Raw genomic sequence first — 21,600 nt, 5'->3', positions numbered from 1 at the left:
GATGAAACACAGCCGTCACATTATTTTTCCTATGCATATATTTCAGTCATTTTTGACTGAAAACAACATTGGAAAAGTTGTTTACAGTAAAGAACTGCATATAAATAATCTAAGCAGACAGTGAAGTGTGAATGCAGTGGTCTGAACAACCAAAGTGAAAATCAAACCATATGCCAAAAATAAATAAAAAATAAATAAAGAGAAAAAAAGGATTGAGAAGCACTAGCAGGAGACGGGACTCATAGCTATTAGGGAAAAGAAGTTAGCAACTAACATTCTTAATTCAAAGTGCCACTACCAAACCATTGGCAAAGCATGCACCCAAGTGCATGGCAGGGGGAAGGACTGTGTTTACTGAAAAGAAAATGGGTCAGGAAGAATTTGGTACTATAAGCTTAAGACATACAGATTGCTTGCCTACAATGTGGAATTTTCTTGCTGGAGTCTTTACTGCAAATCTGTTTGATTGGGATGAAGGTAATGGCAGGTTTCCCCAAGTATAGAAATGATACTCAGAATGTGTAAAAGCAAAAATCTTTCTGACTTTCTGATAAAGCCATCCTTATACATGCCAAAATAAATGCTAGGTAGATTATATGAAATCGTATCTCCCTACTGGATTAGATCAGTAGTAACATGATTGAAAGTACTGTCTGTAGGGGGAACATATAGCAAGTGTTTTGGAGAAGTAAGTGTTGTGCTTGGAATACAATTATAAAGTAATAAAGCAAGAGTACATAAGCTATAAGAATTTCCAAAGTGAATTCCTGTCATTCTCTTCTTTTTAATATCCTCATTTCTACTGTTTGCCATGTTGCAACATATAAAGAAACACCATTTAATGATGAGGGACAGGAAGCCCATTTCACATCTTTTATTTACAGATAGTCTGAAATGATAGGCAGAATGAAACCAAAATGAATTCACCGGTGACAGCTGCAGATGCTGTCTTAAAGGATACAGAAGCAGCATTAAGGTTAAAAAATGTGCATAATCTAAGATACTAAAAAGATTTAAACAAAAAAGCAAGGAAGAGATTGAATCAGCTTGGCAACTGTTTACAACACTATCCTGGTGTGTTTTCCACTTTGCATGTTCTTACACACAACACACACTCAGCTGTATGCCATGAAAACAGCTCTCTGGAGGGGCTGCAACACAACCCTCACATTATTGACCTAGGCACTTATTTTGTCATTTTTGACTGAAAAGACATACAAAATAATAATTATATCTTGATGTCATGGAGATGTGGGGAGGGCAAGGAAACCCTTGAGTGGGCTGCGAGCTGGATCCTTCTGAACGTCACTGTGAAATGGGAACAAACTGAACAGGGGTTATCTAAGAGATTTGGATAGGAAATAAAAATCTCAGCATCAGTGCTGAGATAGGCAGGTTTTATACTGCCAGGAGAGAAACAGCTAAAAACAACTGCAGATACCATGCAAAATGAGATGTGTGTAAGGACAGCTGACTATATATATGAGAGAGAAAATAGCCTGGCTAAAGTTTGGATCAAATAACAAACTAACTGGGCAATATCTTGCTAATGAGACTAGGACATTAAGAAAATAACAAAACACACACAGATAGAGATGGAAGAAAATACCTGGGGAGTGTTTTAGAAATGCTAGTGAAGAAACATCAGTTTGTTTAACAGCAATTAAACCCGGCTTGCAAAAGAAAAACCAAGAGAAGAACGTTTAAACAGCTCAGTCACAAACTATTTGTATGAGATATATCAATGTACGGGGACAGGATAGGAAAGGCAGTCTGGAATGCAGCATGGGTAGCCAAGGTCCAAGGTCCAGCAGCTGCATTACAAATGGATCTATCAGCTCTGCTGGAGAAGAGTAAAAAGTAATGGGAGGACAAAGCTGGCGTTATTGTGCATTGCTAGAACGAGGGATTATAAATAGAAAAGAATTATTGTCACATCAACAAAGTAACAGATAATCAGACTGCAAAATGTTATGGGCAAAAATAGTTACTTCTAATAAAGTACATGCTAGAAGACTAAAAAGAGGGAGAGTGCTTTGCTGAGGACATTTTTTGGCATCTGATGGGCATGCTTAATTGCAAGTTAAAAATACATATATATTACCAGCAGGAAGTGAGAAGAATTTGGGATAGGAACAGGATAAAAGTACTTTTTTTTTTTTTTTTATGTGATCTGCCACTACTTAAACTAGAAATCGGTTTTATTAGTTTTATTATAAAATCCGGAGTCCTTCAGCTGGCAGTTGCTACTAAGAATAGTGAAATAGCAGAGGTAAAACATTTCAAACTTTATGATGCTGTGGTCCAAGTTCAGGATGATTTAGCAACTTTTTCCCCTAAAGTCTTGGTGGATGAATGAAAGTCCTGCTAACAGAAATACTTGTTTTGAATATTTCAGCATTATCAGAGTCTCTGGATTGAGATTTTAGAGTTCAAGACTTTATTCATCTTCAAATCCAGCAGAGACGTGGGTAGGTCCCTGAAACACTGGGGCACAAACACACCAGAGTCACACATAGATGCTCTCCTCTTGGCCTCCAGGCTGAGCTGGAGAAGGGCCTGAAGAGACAGGACAGTTGAGGGGATGTCCTGCTCCTCCAGCAGGTCCCTACAGAAGAAGATGCCTACTCCCAGCACAGCTTTACCGTGCCCAAACCACGCAGCCCCTGCTGGGGTGCAAAATGGCAGCCGCCGCCATGGAGCACCTTCTCCCTGCAGCTCTGCTGGCTGCCTCCAGCGGGTTTGAGCCCTCCCTATGCTCAAAGTATAGGGAAGCTGAGGAGGTTCTTAGGTTTTCTCCTCAAAATACAGGGAAGCTGAGGAGGGTTGCAAGAGGCTTTCTTCTCAAAGTAGAGGGAAGCTGAAGAGGTTTGTAACAGGTTTGCTCCTCAACAGGGAAGCTGAGGAGGTTCCTAAGAGGTTTTCTCCTCAACTCTAGAGCCGATACTAAACGACGACAAAGGCCTTCCTCCTCCTCACAGGGCGAAGGAAGGAAGGGGGAGATTCCTCCCTGTGGAGCCCGGCTGTTCCTCGGGCTAGCCCCACCGCACCGAGGCCATGCGGGTGACAACCCCTGCGAGCACCATGGCGGGCAGGCGCCATGGCGGCCCCCGCAGGCGGGGCTGAGGGGAGGCGGTGCCCGCCCGGTGCCGCCCCTTCCCCCGCTCGTTCCGCAGCTGGGCCCCGCCGCTCCTCCGAGGTAAGGGAGCGGGGTGAAGGGGGACACCCAGCCGGGCTGGGGGCCTGAGGCTCGGGGTGAGCAGCGCGGCCGGGCCGGGGGCTCCCCGCTTCCCCCCGCGGGGCGGCGGCGGGCCCGGGCGGGCTTTCAGGCCCGGGCAGAGGGGGGCCGCGGGGCGGGAGGGCGGAAAGGAAGGTAAAGGAGAGCGCTTAAATACAGCGGGGTGTGGGGAAATTCTGCCCAGAAATTAAAATCTGAGCCCGTAAGCGGCCCAGGCTGCCACGGCGGCCTCCTCAGGGCTCCCTCTGTGAGGACCCTGCCCGACGCCAGCCCCTCGGGGTGGTAAAGGAGCGTAAACAAGCCCGAAGGGACGGCTTTCCTTCCCTCATGCAGGATAGGAGTGCACCGGGATGAGGGAGAGGGCGGTTTTAGTTTGGACGGTTGTTACCTGGGTTGGCATCGGGGCTGGTTTGTAGCAGTGCCGACTCTTTACCCCTTTACCGACCAGCTGCCTGGCCATGAAACTCACATGAAACTTTTGTGGCCGCTTCTGTTCTCCCCCGGGCTTTTAGAGCAACGCAGTTAATTAAAGATGATCGCAGTCCTCAGTGCTGTGATATTTATAATTAGTGGCTGGGTACTGACACCCAGCAAAGCAAAGGCAGGGCAGGTTTTCTCCTGCATGTTCATCACGCAGGTAGCAGGCCACTCAGCATGTGTAGCTCCAGGCGAACCACAACACACAGTTTCTATTTCGTGTTTCACAGTAGCATTGGTATGCAAAGAGAAAGCTAAGATTACTGCAGAGGTAAAGGAATTGAGGATGCAGGTCTGTAAGAAAGCAGGAAAGTTTGGGGAGTTCTGCGCTCAAGAGTTCAGCTCTCCCTCTCCACCCTCCCCCATCTTCTTCTGTATTTGCAAGCCCTGAATTTAACTTTTATCCTGTATTCTGATTTCATCCCTGTTAGCCACTGTGGAGTTCTGCAGAAGGACAGCAATAAAACTGATGCTAATGTGGGGCAATAGAAAGCTAATGAAAGATCAGAAAGTGTTTGCAAGTGTCTTCTGAGAGACTATGATATTAAAGATGGCTTAAGTTGTATTCATGTTTTCTGTTCCTGTAACTTACTCCTGGAGTGTTTTATTTTCAAGTTTAACTTGCTCTTTTTTTTAACAGACCATGGCACTGAAGCAGGTTTCTAGCAATAAATGCTTCGAGGGTTTCCAGAAGGTGTTCGAACATGACAGGTAAACAGTACAAAAACAATCTGAATGTTTATTTTGGGGCAGTGAATCTTTGGTATCACTGCTGTCAGTATTCTCAGCCTGCAGGAGAATGGTGTTCTCACTGTTATCCATATTTCAGTAAGGAATGTTGTCTTCCACTGTTTTGGCCTCGTTCTTACATTTCTGTGTTGATGTTTAACATGTTCAGTATGCTTAGTGCTGCAGACCTGAGATGGGAAGTCAGCATTTTCGCCTTTAAAGATGAGGGCCCCATTACTTTGGGTTTTCCTGTTTGCAGCATAGAGAGTCACTGTCTGTACAAAGTTCGGTTCACTCTACTGTATATTTTGCTTTTATGCACTCTTACAAAATGCCGTGAACAGAGAGACACAATAGATGTGTTCCTGTTGTCTGCTGAAGGTGAACAGAGAAGAATTCATTTAAAAATTTCTAATCCAAGGAAAAAGTCGTTATTCTTAGATAAGCTTTTAATGACAATTTTAGGCTTTAGTATAAATTGGGCATTCATTCTGTAGATTTAGCACACTGAAAACACTTCTCTCTTGGTGGAGCGTGCGGTAAGCATATATTCTGTAACTCATGTGGTATGTTCTACAGTAAAAATCACTTTCCAGTGTAATATGCAAGGCTCAAGTTAAATATTTCTGGGGTTCAAAATTCTATTATCAAGCTGTTCCCTGCTAGCAGCACTGCAAAATACAGCTTATTTGTAAGCCTGTGGTTTGGAAGTGTTGCAAACAAGGTGGGAAGGTTAACTGTTGCCAATTCAAGTGGCTGAGTTTTAAATTCCTTTTAATTTAACATGTTGTTATAATTCACTGACTAAATCTGTTTTTGAATGAAATACATTAATTCTGCTTTCTTTTTTTTTTAATGTTATGGACCTTGTTAATTAAGTAGCACTGATAACAAGGAGTGTTTTATTGATACAGTACAGAGCTAAAATGCAAAATGAAATTTGGAATCTACTTGCCTCCAAAAGCAGAAACTGGGAAGTGTCCTGTGCTGTATTGGCTCTCAGGTAAGTAACATGAATTTTAGGGAGTTAAAAAGAGAATCTTAAGCATATTAAAGCTACTGTGGCCTGCATGTTCATGGAGATAGAAATCCTGCTTATTTTTCAAAGCCTTTTCTGTCAGAAAGGTTTTGGAAACTGGAATGCTGTGGGCAGTATGTAACGGATCATATTTTTCTGTCTCCTAGGGTTAACTTGTACAGAACAGAACTTTATAACAAAAGCTGGTTTTCAGCAAGCTGCAGCTGAACATGGCCTTATTGTAGTTGCACCAGACACGAGCCCACGTAAGTTTTAACAGAAAATATGACTGGAGATACTTCAGTTGTTATCGTGAAGTACACTGTCTTTATTCTCAAAGAATGGAGTGCTGCAGTTTGCTACAAAGTGCATTGCCCACCTGAGTCAGAATTTGACCTTGCCTATATGTTGTTGGCTGGATTATATCATCTGTATTCTTAATAACAGTCTAGTAAAGGTTCGACATTTGAAACTCTTTTATTGTTTCGGCACTAAAACTAGAACAAAGGGGCCATTGAATTCAGCGTGGATGAGGAGAGGGAAAAGAGGGAAAACAAGAAGCGTATGTTATCAGAAATGCTTGCACTTTATGGCTTGCTGAGGCTTAGAAAAAAAATCTGGAGAACTCTGTTGTCAGAAAGCTATAATGTTTACTTTTGATTCTATACTGTCTCCTAAAGCCTATTAAATCCATGTCTCCAGAGCATTTTGGTACTTAAACAAGTTTAAAGCAAATGACAACGCTTTCCCCTTCCACCTGCAATAGAGTGTTTTTTTAATACTGTTTTAAGATGATGTGTTGTTATTTTACAAGACTGAGCTTCTGCGTGGTATGAGAAACCTGAAAATGGTGGCTCTGCAGTCACTGGAAATACAGTGACTTTGGGGGATTCAGTGTACAACGTTTAGTATTTGCTGGGTTCTGCTAAAGTCTCATCGGTGCTGCTGTACGAGAACAGTGCCACCTTTGTACATTTCGTAAGCTTTAGCACATCAGGTCTGAACGCAGGTAATAGGGGAATGAAGTGATGTTCTTTCCAGAGGACATTTTTCATACCTAGGCTTTGAAGTTGTGTCAGGTCAAAAAAAAAATTTAGTATGAAAACTTGACGTATCTGTAGTTACAGCTTCTCTGTCAGGTTCTGGTAGAATTTACCTTTCCTCCTTTGTAGGGATTTGTTCTCCAGGTTTGATGAACAGTTACATTTTTTTTTTCTTTGTTCCTTTTCAAGTTTATTTTTTTTTCAGAATTTCTCTTAAGTTTCTTTTAGCAAAATCAATGTTGCCTTCATTGCCTGGTAGGACTTTCTGAATTTTTGTCCATCTCTGGGGGTCAGGAGATAACAGAATTTTGTATCCAACATGTTGTGTAAGCGCCCCCAGCTCCCTCTGACTGCTGGACTCTTAAGTTACAAAACCAGTGAGTGCTCAAGGGCATGTCAGTGGAGCAAACTCAACTTTGACCCTTGCAAAAATCCGATTTCATATAGTGACAAAGTGGCAGGTAGCGCTGCACAAATTGACAGGGATGGTCAAATCACACATGGGCTAGAAAACCAATATAGTTTTGGATTGCTAAAACTGGGAACATTTTGGAGAAAGGAAGGCCATTATTTCCTATCAGATATAGCTTGAAATATTACCTTCTGTTCTGAAAAAGAAGCTTGTAAATCACAGGCTAATCGAAGGGAGAGTAAGAGATGGGGCGCATCGACTTTCAAGGAGACATTTGCAAATTTAGTTTGAAAGTGTAGCCTTGGAAAAGAGGATACAACCCTGCAGTTATTCAGAGGAGAAATTAAGTTTTATGGCGAGTTATAGGTGGGAGGAATGAAACGAACTGCAGAAAAAGTACAGTTATGTACTTACAAAAAGGCAGGGACAGTCAGTGTTACTGTGCTGTGGAACCTTAAAAAGGGGAGGTATACCAGGCGCTATTTGAAGCACATAAGCTGCTCTGGGCAAACCACTTGGTGACAGGTAGTTCTGTTTCTCTAAGGGAAACAAAATTTTCTACTGTTTCTGTTTTTCACAGTTTCCTGTGCTTGACAGGATGAAATCTAATAGCTGAGGTAAACTGATCACACCAAGCAACGATTAAAAATTTTTATTAAGTCCCTGGGTAAATTGGAGGAAGCTTTACAGACTTAGTTTAAGAGAGGTTTGTGTACTGTGCTTATTTATGAGGGGCTACTGAAACAAGGTAGAACTTCACTACGTCTGTTGGTAATGTCTAAGTGGCGTTTTGAAAGCATTGCTGAGATAATACTTGAAAACTCCGTATTAATGAATGGAAATCTGAGTTGCCCTACCAGATGGAGGGCTAGAGACATGGGATTGAGAAACCAATGCCCAGAGTGTCTAACCTGAACGGCAGTTTCTCTGGTTCTGAGCATCTAGTAAAGATGAGGTGGTAACTATAGAACCAATTTTCATGGCAGGTGGCTGCAATATTGAAGGAGAAGATGAAAGCTGGGATTTTGGCACCGGTGCTGGTTTTTATGTGGATGCCACTGAAGAACCTTGGAAAACAAACTATAGGATGTACTCCTACATAAAGGATGAGGTAACTTTGTTGCTGGGTTCTGCTGGGTAAGCTAAGGAAGGAATGTGATTCAGTCATGCTCTTTGTTCCAAGCACCAAGGCCTGCTTAAGGTGATCTTGATAGCCTATAAGTAACTGTTTGTTGTTTTCTGCTTTCCTCTTTTAATTTTTTAGTCCTTTTTTTTTCTTTAAATGGATTTATTATTTCTTTTCAACTCTTGATTATTTCAGTGACTGAATTTACCAAGTGTTCAGGCCCTTCCTTCCCAAACAGTAACTGTGGTAAAAGTGAAGAGGGGGAGAACAGCACAGAGGTGCTGGCACCTATCTGGGAGTAAGCAGGAACTCCCTGAATCTGCTTTCCTGCCTGAGGTGTCACAGGGTTGGCGTACACTTCTAATCCTGATTTGTTAGTTGTGCAATCTCAGTTCTTATAAAGTCTCTGCTCTGCTGATTCTGAAACCACCCCCTGCATTTCACTGCACCAGTGCTCCAGTTGTGTTGCTCACTTTGACTTCTTCCACTGTCTGTCTTGGGAGGATGCCAATACTGGTGCAAATAATTTTTTTAAGAACAACTTGCCGTTCTGGTCATTTATGGGAGCATGTACATATTTATGGATCTACTAGAAGGAGATACATAAGGAGCGCATCTTGTGTTACTGGGCTGTGATAAATTTCTGCAGAGATATTTTGAATTGCTTATTGTTAGATTAGATGTTTTCTTTGACTTTTGCAGTCCTGTTCAAATTGCTTTCAGGTCATCATCACGAATGTCAGGCTAGAAGCAAAGATGTGCCTTTGGTTTCATAGAACAGCCTGGGTTGGAAGGGACCTCAAAGACCACCCAGTCCCACCCCCCAGCCATGGGCAGGGACACCTCCCACCAGACCAGGTTGCCCAAAGCCCCATCCAGCCTGGCCTTGAGCACCTCCAGGGATGGGGCAGCCACAGCTTCTCTGGGCAGCCTGTGCCAGGGCCTCACCTCCCTCTGAGGGAAGAATTTCCTCCTAACAGCTGATCTAAATCTCCCCTCTTGTAGGTTAAAACAATTCCCCCTTGTCCTATCATGATCTGCCTGAGTAAAAAGGTGTGTTAGTTATTTGTATACTACTTTGTCTAAACATACTACAGTTGTTTTAATGTTTTATTCCACTCTTCCTTTACAGTTGCCCAAACTAATAAATGCCAATTTCCCAACTGACCCTGAACGGATGTCTATTTTTGGGCATTCCATGGGAGGTCATGGAGCTCTTATTCTTGCTCTGAAGAATCCTGGAAAGTACAAAGTAAGATATAGTCCAGCCTATATGTGATACACTAAGGCTTATACAGACTTCTATACAAGTTAAGAAAGAAAACCTGATACCAAGTTCTGTTACAGTGTTAAATACGTACATAGTTTTAGTTGTAGTAGTTTGTTGATAACCTATTATTAGAATATTGAAGATTGCCAGAAACACCACTCTGGAATGTGTGAGTATTTGACATTAGTGAAATTAAAAAGTAAAAAATAAAAAGGAAAAAAGAAAAAAAAAATGCAAATTTTAAAAGCTAAGAAAAGTTCAGTTTCTTTTTGAAGATGCTCAGTTCTTCCAAGCTAACTGTGATAGTTAAATACAAACAGGTTCCTTTTAGGTCTGGAGTGAATACACACTGCTAATATTGTCTAGAAATCTTGTCTTGTTTGTTTTGAGCTTTTATTACCAGCAAACCTATTTGCTGCCACTATTTGTGTGTTTGCTTGGAACTTACTGCAGAGTCTATTAACTCCAACTGACCGCAAATTTAACTACAGGCACTGGGACTCCCCACAAAATAGAATCTGGACCCCTTTCCTCTTCTTTCTATCTGGCGTTTGCATGTCAGCTTTCTTAAGGATTGGGTTTTGGAGTGTTCAAGGTGTCTAAAGGTGCATTCATTTTCATTCCACTTGAACATAAGCATGCTGGAATGGATGTATCAAACTAACTTCTCCCAGCAAATAAAGGAATGGGGCATCTAGCCCGCCCTTTTGAAGCTTGGCTTGTGCAAAAAGGAAAGCAAACATTGTGGGGCTAGGGAGAACAAAAAAAAAAAGGGAAGTAGTACGATGGTTAGGACACCTAGCTCAGAGGGTCGGTGGCAGTCCTGGTTTCTGGCTGTAGCTTCAAACAGCTTTTGAAAAGGCTTTTGGTTTGCTTCTTGGTTATCAGAAATCACTTTTCTTAACTCATGCGTTGTTGTTTTATTTCATGCTTTCTTTCTCAACAGTCTGTATCGGCTTTTGCTCCTATCTGCAACCCTATTCAGTGTCAGTGGGGGAAGAAAGCCCTTGGCGGATATCTGGGATCGGATGCAAGCAAATGGGAGGTAGGTGGTGGAACTCACAGGCCTTTAAAATGCATCAGCGAGTGATCTGTAAATGCAGCAGGAGTCTGGAACAAAATTCTGGGTGCCCCTGAGCTGATACTGCTCTTTTACTGCTCTCCTAAGCATGGATAAGCATTGCACGCGTCTGGTGGGTATGTCTTGCTATTGCCTGATGGTGCTTATGACAAATGCAATGAAATAAAGGCTCTCATCAAATTGACTTAATTCTTCCTTGTTTTATGAAGGTCTTAAATTGTGGGCTTAGAAGAAGTATGGGCAGTTTGAGACTTTCTGTAATGCATGGAAGCAGTGAGTGTTTCAAAGACTACTAGTTGGTGGCCTATCTCTCAGAAACTCATTTCTCAGTGTACATAACTGCTATTTATTTATTATTTTTTTTTTGTGGTAGCCTGAAAAGAGAGCCTGCTACAAACTGATCAGGGACTGGTACGTCTCGTGGCACCTGCAGGAGCAGCCTTTCAGAGGTAGCTAGCAGAGGATCCCACTGGATACTTGGAAATCGGTATCCCATAGAAAAGGATTAAACCAGAAAGAGGTGGTTTTAGCTCCAGGGCCCTAATTTTGAGATATAAATGGTCTTATATGAATTGCTAAGGTACAAAATTATTTGTGTGCCTGTTGCTGCATTGTTTGGGCAGCCCTTCAGTACTTTTAATCTCAGCAGAAACTTTGCACTGTATCCCTAGATTTAAATGAGAGGGATCACTGTGACCAGGTATTCTAGTTTCCTTATATATAAACCCAAGCTGCAGTTAAATCCCTTGTAAATTGGATTAAAGTATCTCTTGGAAGGATACTCAGGTCTGATATAAATACTAGAGGAATAGAGAGCACTAGCTGTTAGTTAAGTAGTTTATATATTTTAAAATTGACGATTTAACTTGCTTAAAATTAGCAGAATGGATTTATTTTGCTAGAAGTGTGTTTTCTGGCTCCTTAACTCACTTTGAAGCTCCTCTGCAAACCCAGTCCAGCATATCAACAGCAGGCATCAGGAATAGACTTAGGCATGCCTTTGACACAGATATGCAACCGCTCATCTCTGTATTTCTGCTTAAAATCACTGTGTTAGTATGTGCAAGGGTTGTTTTATGCTGTGGCCACAGCACTCAGGTGAGTCTAAGCTTCCTTGTCCATTGCAGCGTCATCTCTGCATCTGGTGGTGTCCTGGGAGCGTGGCACTGATACCTTTGCTATACGGCCCCGCCTTTTGCTGTCTGTTGGTCACCTGTTCTTGTCCACTGCCTTAAACACCTGTGCTTTTTAAAGGATTTTTTCTGAGTGTATACCAAGTATATACCGAGTGTATACCATTCACAAGTACATTTTGAAACACGTTCCTGTGTGCCATTTTGGTTTCTCTATTGTGCAAAGCTTTCTTGGTCAAAATATCATGGTAACTTTCAGGTTAAATGCCTTCCGTGAGAACAGGTGTGTTACACCAGTGTTTTGACCTTTAGTTGCCAAAACAGTTACATCAGGACACCAAATTATTACGGCAGGATCCAGTATCTGTACACAGGTATGGGTTGGTACTAGATGATAATGGTGTTCTTCAGTTCTTTATGAATTTAGCCCTGTATGGGAAGTTCTGTTTGGTCCAGGAATTTTGTCAAGCTCCCAACTTGTTAATTATCGAGGTCGTATCATTTGCCCTTTTTTAAAAACATAAGTGTGACTTTTCAGTTGCTTGGAATTTCCTCAGTTTTTAGAGATTTTGAAGATACAGAAGTGCAAAGACCAGTCAGTCAGCCTGTTTTTAACTCTCAGATGCTATTATCCACAGTACCTGTTGTTTGTTTTTTTTTTCTAATTGGTTTGCTTTCCTAGCTCTGTCCAACATTGTCACCCATAGTTCCTTCAGGAACAAAGGAAACTTCATGACATATGAATCCATAATCCATGCTTTTCAAGTATGAAACAGAGATATTTATACATTATTTTTTTCAGCATCGTTATTGATGTAAAGTTTCTGTCAACTAATATTTTCTCCTTATTTTTTTGCATACCGTATTTGCTAATTTCCTAACTTTGATTTATACCCAAATTCCTCTGTTGTCATTAAGCAGAATTGTTCTTTTTTTTTTCTTTCCTCCAACCTGTAGTTACAGAGAAGTGCATGAGAGCCTGATGCTCTTCCAAAGTTCAGTGTGATGTCCTGATTCTCTTCTTGCAGTCAGCGAATTTGGCCCAGACTAACATACAGAATTGAACGTTGTCTCTCTTTGATTTCTGCAGGCGTATGATGCTACGCAACTTGTGAAGTCCTATCCAGACTCTCACCTGGACATCCTGATCGACCAAGGCAAAGACGACCAGTTCCTGTCAGCGGGCCAGCTACTGCCGGACAACTTCATTGCCGCCTGCACCGAGAGGAAAATCCCAGTGGTCTTCAGACTGCAGCAGGCAAGTCTGCACCAGCAGGCTTGGTGCTTTGTGATTTTGGGCTGTATGCAGCAGGTAGTCAGGAGGGCGTCTTGTTACTGGGCGTGCTTTTACTTACCTGTGAGTCTGTCCCTGGCCGAGGGAGGAAGGGGGAAAGAAGTTAGGTTTTGCTGTGCATCAGCTGTCAAGGAGTGCGATATCCATCAGGCCCAGCTGCGTTTCACCGCTAGGTGGGGTCATGGTTTTACTTTCAACGAACTGATCTGATGATCCTCAGCCAGTGGCAGGCTGAAGCAGCAGCGTTCGTGATTTCCAACCGGTCTCACGGTTGCTATACAAGCAATACAAAAGTTGTATTTTTGCAGGATTCCTTATCTGTACTGTATCCTTATCGTGCTCAGTGTGGAGCTTTGTGATTTAGCTTGCCTGTGTTTGTGGAAATCATGAAGGTTGTGGAATTGCTTGGAATCTTAGATTCACTTAAAAGACCTGGATGGAAGGATTGCTTTTCCTGCAGTGCAGTGACCCAGAATAGCGCCACACTGAGGGCACTGGAGGCTTTGTAAGCAAGTGGCAACTTCAGGCCAGACCCAGTGAGGGGCCCGGTTATGGAGAGTGAGAAAGATTGTCCTTTTATACAGCCCTGCGCCACAAGATACAGCTAGTGCTGACAAAGTGGAACAGTTCAGAGGTTTCTTTGTCATTTTAACATAGTGCTGGAGCATTAATTCAGATTTGGTCTGTGTTCTTATACCTGTATATTGTACCAGTAGGGCAATGCTAGTGAGGAGAACGATTCTCTCAAATTGCATCCTGCTCTGTAGCTGACCCTTGCTGTTACCCAGCACTAACTCACATGCCCCAATTAGGGCAGGTAAGGTACATTTGTTGTTCATGCTCAGCCTGTTACTTAGGTATGCTTTACAGCTTTTATATATAAGGCAGGTGTTTTTGATTTCTTAAAACAGATTAAAACATAAGAGACATTAACTTGCCTAGAAGAGAGTGTAGCCTGACTGCTTTATCACGAACTACGTATGTTTGCTGATTTATTCTTTGCTGTTATTTTCTAGGGTTACGATCACAGCTATTTTTTCATTGCTACATTTATTAATGACCACATCAAGCACCATGCAAAATACCTTAATGCTTGAACTACTTGGATGGAAGTGTCATCTGTCCGGTGTGAATCCTGAGGTGCAGGTGAACACAACAAACATCATTTGCTGAAGTAGCATCTGTAAAATGGAGCTCTTCTGATTGTACTGCTAATACAATAAAGTCTCACTTAATTTGATGTGTGTTTTAGAGTAAGTATTTTGAATATTCTTGCATGCCCTGAAAACTCAGCCAATACTATGCGGTCTAGGTTAATGTGAAAATTAGCAGATGAGTTTCAGAATAGGAATGTGGATATGTTCTTGGGCCCTCAAGACTGTTTCTAGCACAACTGTCCAAAGGCTATGAATAAAAGTGTGCCTCCTCAGCTAATTGAATACCAGCGTTCATCAAAGAGCGCTAAAGGAAGCGCTACAACCAGTCAATCTACTTAATTAATCTGAAGTGTTTGGTGTGTTTTTCCTTGGCCTCTTTCAGTATATTCCAAGGACAAAATCTGGTGGAGGATAGAGAAGGTTGGTGTGCATTGTGGTTTACTGTTCTGTGCATTATTAATATCTGACCAGTAATCTGAAGAGTATTTCATGGATGATACTCGAAAGAAAAGACTTATAAAAAACAAGTGAAGGAAGCAGCCTGTAATAAAGGGTGTTTTTTCTCCACTCGTCAGCTCTGCTCTTCCCATGGTGAAGCTGAGCCTACCCGTAACATGCAGAGGGGGAAAGGCAGCCTTTGCTTCCCCAGGGAAGGGTGTGCCGTCTGGATTTGCTTAGCTGCAATCCCAGACTACTCTGAAACTTTTATTGTATTTAAGGGAAATGGTTGTGCCATTTTTTTCATTCCCTAAGGAGTACAGGCACCTGCATGTTACATTAGAGGTTATTAAAAAGCAGGTTTAACCCTGTAATTTAAGTGCTTTTAACCACTATTTTAGAACTGCTGGATTAATGTTAGGAAACAGGTTGTCCTGCATGGGAGAAAAAAAAGGCTCTCTTTTGTACTTGATACATTTTTATGGCATAATTCTAAGTCTCCCATTTTTCTGTGGATAGGTGTGGGGAATTTTTTTTCCTCTGCTCTTAGACTGCAGTCCTCCAGGAGATCAGCTGCAGTGCTGGCTTTTCCAAAACAGGACGGCTACAATTTTAGAGCTGAAAGTACCTTTCAGAGCCACTACTCAATACACCTGAAAATTGACTGTCCTTCAGTACTGTTTGTTTTCTTGATAAAACTTTGCATTTCCACGCTCTGCTGCTTTCCTCTTTGCAAGTTACCTTCAGTTGCCCTGCTTGTGAACAGGAGCAGAGTCAGGTGAGTGGCAGCAGGGCTCTCAGGCGGGTCCCCAAGGACTTGCTGCAGATGTCAGTAACCTCAAAGTTTTACAGAAGCTGTCCTGACTCTGTCTGACGGCTGCAAGTCCAGGACAGAGCAAACCCCTGAGAAGACTTGGGGTACTTGAATCATCTGTGTGGGTGGTTATAGGCACCTGGTCTCACCCCCCCCCCCACCTTAACAAGAAGTTGTGTGAGACTGCAAAATCCATTGTTGGCAAGGCTCAGACCTCAACTGGGCACCACCAGCAGCTGGCTGCTGATAAATAGTCTGTGGCAACAGCCACAAAGGCACTTAGCTTCCTTGGCTGTCTGGAGTAGGGTCTCCCCTGGAGAGTACTGCAGAATGCGCCTTCCCTGCTGAAGTCTGCTACCAAATGTGAACGCAGCCATAAAAATCATCTGGCTGAGGCAAAGAGACTTCCTTAGAGACATGAGAAACCAGCAGAATCTGTATGTAAGTGACTTCAGAAACCTGCACGGGAAAAGAGAAGGCCATAGACTTTACCCTTCGAGCAGCAGTCTCCCCTGCCCATCTCTACACAGACAGAAGGGCAAAGCACTATGGCACAGAACTGTCACACTCAGCTAGCCTCAGGTCAGAAAGGGTTACTGCATTATTTTCTTGGATTTACTAGAAGAACGAGCTCAGATCTGTTTTGCTAAAGTAAGTGCCTGCAGGATTAGCGCTGCATTTCCAAAGGAAAGGAGAAAAAAAAGCTGCACTGTACAGAGTAGGAAGCAGTAAAAAAAAGAACGACTCCTAGGGTGATGTGAGTCGGAGACTGCTCTGGAGGAGCAGCAGCTTGAAGTCTTCCTTCTCCCCCAGCTGAGCCGTGGAACCCAGAGCAATTCATCCCCCTGCTGCTCTTCACTAAATGATGGGAGATTTTAGGCAACAGGGGCAGCAAAGCCTCAGGAAGCTCACGTGCAGGAATTTTAATTCCTATCTCCAGAGCCTGAAGCAGGGATTTGAATCTGTGAAGGAAATGCAGCAAGCCCCTTTGTAAGTGCAGGGACTGGCAAAAACAGCCCTGCTGGGGCCCCTCTGTTCAGCTTTGAGTACATAAAACTAGGTGCCTATAATACAAAAGAACCCCAGCAGCTTTCCTAGCTGATAAAAATACTAAACAGACAACCTGACAGTTATGGGCTCTTATTCTCAGTTTAGCTGTAAAATTGCTCTATTTGGGTCGTATAATCACCTTCTCCTTACCCAACTCCTCATGCATCATTCACAGCATTAAGCTCTCCAGGTACCAGCTCTTGTACAATAAACTGTCAATCACAGGGGCAGTCATTAAATGGTTTCTACAAATAATAGAGTTTAATTGTAACTACAGTAAAGATTTCCTATATACATTATGTTCACTGCTTATGGTATTATAGATTTGCCATGCATGTTTTATTGCACATGTAAATAGTGTACAAAGAGTCATGAAGATTCTCTCTTTAGCCGTACAGGTTAAGACTGCATAAAAAAAGCTGTATTACAAAATATTCAGAGCTATTTACAGCCAACTTTAAGCAAATACCGAAAGACACTATCAGGAGAAAAAACAAAGTTTTAATTATGAAAAACCAAGATTTGTCAAAATAATAATTACAAAGCTTCATGTTGCAATATATACATTGTAAAAAAATACTCAGGAAACCTGCATTTTATCCCTCAAGATGCAGAAATTAATAATCCTATTTTTATACTCCATCTTTGAATGCTTTTTAAAATTTGATAAACTCTAACTTGAAAACTTACTTTCTTTACATTGCTCATGCTTTTTGACAAAACAGATATTTGTGCAGCTCTGTAAAATATTAAAATACATTTTTAATTTAGTGTTAAAGTGCACAGTACATTTTTATAGGAAACAATATGCTAGCTGCCAATCAAAATTATAATTTAAGTCAATGTTCCCTCTACAAAAAAAAACGCTTTGCTTTGGTTGAAGTGACTGGCTATTCCATGTCTCACTGTCTGCAAGTCCACTTTTCTCCTCCTAGCGCGCTGCTCTCACTACAGACCAGGAAATTGGCAATTTGTGGTGTTAAAATGCATAGTCTGCATTCAAATACTGTATTAAAGACTAAAAATCTGCTATGGGAATACCGGTATTTTTAAATGCAGCATGTGAACATGCCTGTAACTTTGCCTAGATACACAGTAGTGACAAGTACGCACCGCTCTTTTTTCCAAAAAGTCTTTATACAATGGTTTGCTCCACATTCTCTTGCTAGTTAATTCTCCCACCACATTGCCTCATTACTGTCATTAATGCCTTTCAAACTACTTGCTTATATGCAACAGTGACCCCCTACCAGCTAGCCTTTTCATCACGTGCAGCTTTCCTGTCCTGCTTGCTCAAGTTACATCTTTTAGCTTTTCAGACCAAAGAAAAATGGATGCTCCAGATGCTGTGATAATCACTGCGCTGGAACTTTTAGATCTACAACATGTAATGTTTCAACAATAAGTTATGCTTTTAAGAAAACTCTTCCAAAATTTTAAGTAGTAAGTAAGAAAAAGAACCTTATTTCCTATTGCTGATGTGGGCTTAGAGGTCAGATCCTGCAAACATTCACTACAGAACATTGTGCTTAACTCACTGGGAAGCTACGGGACTCAGCGATGATGACGACCACACGGAGAAGCACTGTACCCAGCAGCTTGCATCTGGAAGATCAGGTCTTTAAGAATGCCTTTGGCAATTTTATCTCCTATCAACAGATTTATTGAAGGTTGGTTGGTTGTTAACCTTGTTAACGTTCTTGTGCTATTTCTCGATATTCGTTCTGTAGTGCTGTAGTCTTTACAAGAAGTTACAGTGCAAAAATCATATTTCAAGACACATGATCCTAATGCACATCACTTTGTTGTGGCAAAAGTTAAATGTCTTGTGCATAGTAAAATAAGCGATCAAAAATATTTGTTCACATTTCTTTTTCAAGTTTGTCTTTTTTTTTTTTTTAACATCTATATACAAGTAAAATGGGTGTGCTCTCTGTTTCAGCCAATTGAGCCTACTGGGGGAGAAGTGCTACTGGAATGTAGGAAACTGAACGGAATGCAGACAAACTTTTACCAATGTTCCGCTAATTGAAAAATAAAGAATGCCATTCCAGCTAGCTGTTCTTTTAATAAAAGCACCTATTTTGATTGATTGTTTTTTATCTTACATATTAGAAAATACAATTTATGGAGATCTAGAGCTACTGCACACCAAGTTGAATAAAAAATAACTAAATATTTATATTAAAATAAAGTGTTTAACCACAAAAAAGCAGTAATAAAATACAGTTTCCTAATTTACATTTTGCATCCAAAGGATGAATAACAACTCACTAATAAATAATATTTATATAAATATTTTACGTCTGGATATTTTTTTAAAAGGCAACAGCCTGAAGCAACTGCAGAAAAACCTAACATGGTAGAAGTCTGATTTACTCTCCCTCCCCCCAAAAATGATTACACTGATTCTTAGTTTAGTAATATGAAGGTATCTTGCTGCAAGACAGCTGTGTACTCCACACATTTATAAGTGGCAGAGAGGTGGCTGTTTAAGTACTGTACAAAGTGAACTATAAAAGCAGTGAAGCGCCAATTTGCTCTATAAAATGTTTCTGTTTAGTTTCAGGTTTGAAGTTCGACGCATGTGTACAGTCTCAAAGATTATTTCAAAATCAGAAGTATAAGAATACTCTTGGAGCACTGTTTTTTCAACGCAGTTTGAAAAGATGGGCAGTGATTTCGTTCTTTGATGGCACAGTGGAGCTGGTAACAGCAGGGACAGTTTCATGTGAATAAAGCTTGTTTCACTGTGGTTACATCTAGCAATGCTTGAACTGTTATGCTCACTTTTACCAAGCCCTTTTCTTCTAGGATGTGATGTGGTAGGCAGAGCTTCTCCTAGAAAAAGACAAACAAAGGAGCAAAGATTAGGTTATTCAGTACTGATTGCAAAATGTCACTCTATACGAACACCCAACAAGTAGGAACCATTTGCAGTTTGAAAGATTTTCCTGTGATTTTGACAGAAAGTATCTCATTTTGCTCTGGGCCTTACAGGAAACCAATCTGTTCCGTGGTCATTACGGTATATAAACATCATAACTGAGAGTGAAGGCCACCAGGTACACGCTGAACGTCTACCTATGAAGTGAGATAACATGGTGTTTGCCCATTATTACATACGAGTTAGTCTGGGGACAGAAGGCTGTTCTTTAATCAGCCAAAAAAAGTTCTACCACTGAGCTCGAGAAGGGGAGGTCTTGGTCCCGGGATACGCACCTTGGAAGTCACCCCTTAGCATTTACAGAAAAGTGTGCGTAATGGTGCACGTTCACTGGATGAAGCATTTCGTTCTGAGTATGCTTAGTCTGAAATGTCCAGGAATCGACTTCATTTACCATTAGGACACAACACTCACGGTCAGGATGAAACCTACTAACTGTCCACAGGGCTGTTTATCAGAAGGCAGTCAGATAACAAATACTGCTTTCTCCAACAGGTAGCAGGGAACCACAGAGTGGATCATTACAGAAAGCCTTCCTTAGAGACGTAGCCTTGTGTCACAATTGGCTCCATCTTTAAGAAAGTTAATATAACTGTGTATTCATGTTAACGGAATATATGAGATTATGAAATCAGGCACCAGGCTTATAATAAATAGATGTCTACATCACAAACCATAATTACAACTGTGAGACTCACTGTCACAAAATGTAAGCCAGAAGTGTAAATGGGATGACAAAAATACATGGATGGAAAAAAAAAATCAAATGCCATTAAACACAAACACGTGGATACAACATCTGGCTCATGAAGTCCCTAAACTGTATGTCAGGTCGCTTTAAGTTTGAAAAAGCACCATATGTGATCTAACGTGATCTAACCTCCTGTTCTTTCCCTAAGCATCTCTACATGACCATCGGCAGTCAGATAATGATTTTTTGTTTTTAGAAAGAGAGGGTTGTTTTGATAATCTCAGTATTGAATTTTTTAGCTGTTCAATAAATTTCCAGCTTCTAAAACTAGTGATGCGTTTGAGATTACATTTTAATTGCTTGGCTGTCTTCTATTGAATATTCTTGCTTCTGTAATGTCAGAGATGTCACCTAAGGGTCTCATTTTATCTTTATATAATCCACGGTCCTTTGTCACAGTAATGATATCTCCAATTTAAACATCACTCAACCTCTCTTCTCATGATTTCCTTTATGCACACCCAACACTTGGCTCTCAAGCTTTTGTGAAGATCCTCACACTCCAGTCCCAGAATGGGAATCTGAAAATAGCACCAACTCTTTTCACTTCCTCTCCAAGAAAACTGAAGACAATTAACCAGGGGCCTAAAAACAATGCATGAGGCATCCAACTGATAACCTCTTTGGGGTGATGAAAACTGATCACCTGCTGCCACAGCTTCAACCAACCTCCAGTTCAAAGCAGTTCATCATCTCTCACTTGGGCTGCTCCCTTCCCTTCATGGCAAACTGGAACTGGTTTGCCCTGGACTTTGAACACATCAAAATCTCAAAGTGAGATCCATCAACAACAGTGTCAAATAGTCTCTAAGAGGACAAATTCCAGAGTCTATGGAAATTGCTAATAAAACCTTCACCAAGAAGGTTTCATGTTTAGTTTGAGGTAGATTTATTGCAGCCCACTGAAAAGTGAGAACCAAACTTTTTTTCACAACTATGGCATCTGGTATTGGTAAATTATAAAAGGTAAGCATAAGATATGAATATTATATTTACTATTTAAAATGTTTCTATATATGTATGTGTATGTATCTATATATTAATGTTCACAGGTTAAGGTTCATTGTGTCCTAAGCTACATCAAAAGCAGAGTGGCCAGCAGGTGGAAGAAGGTGATTCTCCCCCTCTGCTCTGCTCTTGTGAGACTCCAGCTGGAGCCCTGCGTTCAGCTCTGGGGCCCCCAGCACAAGAAGGACATGGAAGTATTAGAACAAGTCCAGAGGAGGGCCATGAAGATGATCAAGGGGCTGGAGCAGCTCTCCTATGAAGACAGGCTGAGGGAGCTGGGGTTGTTCAGCCTGGAGAAGGGAAGGCTCTGGGGAGACCTTATAGAGGCCTTCCAGTGCTTAAAGGGGGCCTACAGGAAAGGTGGGGAGAGACTCTTTGTCAGGGGGTGTTGGGATAGATTGGGGAGTAATGGCTTTAAACTAAAAGAGGGGAGATTTAGATTAGATGTTAGTAAGAAATTCTTCACTCAGAGGGTGGTGAGGCCCTGGCACAGGCTGCCCAGAGAAGCTGTGGCTGCCCCATCCCTGGAGGTGTTCAAGGCCAGGCTGGATGGGGCTTTGGGCAACCTGGTCTGGTGGGAGGTGTCCCTGCCCATGGCAGGGGGGTGGGACTGG

The 21,600-nt window shown here is 41.6% G+C and overlaps 2 protein-coding genes across 11 annotated transcripts in view; one reads left to right on the top strand and one right to left on the bottom strand.

Annotated features, from left to right (window-relative positions):
* The first annotated feature begins 3,064 nt into the window (after positions 1–3,064).
* Positions 3,065–14,061, top strand: ESD (esterase D). 3 transcript variants are annotated; one of them, XM_048046913.2, is made up of 9 exons: positions 3,065–3,199; positions 4,356–4,426; positions 5,359–5,447; positions 5,630–5,728; positions 7,904–8,028; positions 9,176–9,295; positions 10,260–10,358; positions 12,618–12,785; positions 13,838–14,061. In XM_048046913.2, exons 1-9 carry the CDS (start codon positions 3,101–3,103, stop codon positions 13,916–13,918), a joined length of 951 nt encoding a protein of 316 aa, XP_047902870.2. In that variant the 5' UTR covers positions 3,065–3,100; the 3' UTR covers positions 13,919–14,061. The 3 variants fall into 3 exon arrangements, with proteins under 3 accessions (XP_047902870.2, XP_047902871.1, XP_066844913.1); XM_048046914.2 differs by lacking the exon at positions 3,065–3,199 and adding an exon at positions 3,206–3,255; XM_066988812.1 differs by lacking the exon at positions 3,065–3,199 and having other exon boundaries at positions 5,327–5,447.
* A 2,458-nt stretch (positions 14,062–16,519) lies between these two features.
* Positions 16,520–21,600, bottom strand: part of LRCH1 (leucine rich repeats and calponin homology domain containing 1) — a 123,200-nt gene continuing 118,119 nt past the window's right edge. For all 8 annotated transcript variants that reach the window (XR_010827922.1, XR_007157855.2, XR_010827925.1 and 5 more), the window contains one exon: positions 16,520–19,121. Coding sequence is in view for 3 of the 8 variants with exons in the window: in XM_066988787.1 (XP_066844888.1) it covers positions 19,008–19,121 (114 nt within the window). In the remaining 5 variants the exon portion in view is untranslated. The remainder of the gene's footprint in view (positions 19,122–21,600) is intronic.

The sequence above is a fragment of the Anser cygnoides genome, chromosome 1 (genome assembly GCF_040182565.1).
Source record: "Anser cygnoides isolate HZ-2024a breed goose chromosome 1, Taihu_goose_T2T_genome, whole genome shotgun sequence".
NCBI classification, from domain to species: Eukaryota; Metazoa; Chordata; class Aves; order Anseriformes; family Anatidae; genus Anser; species Anser cygnoides.
Note: the sequence above shows the minus strand (reverse complement) of the source record. Positions and strands in the feature narration are given on the sequence as shown.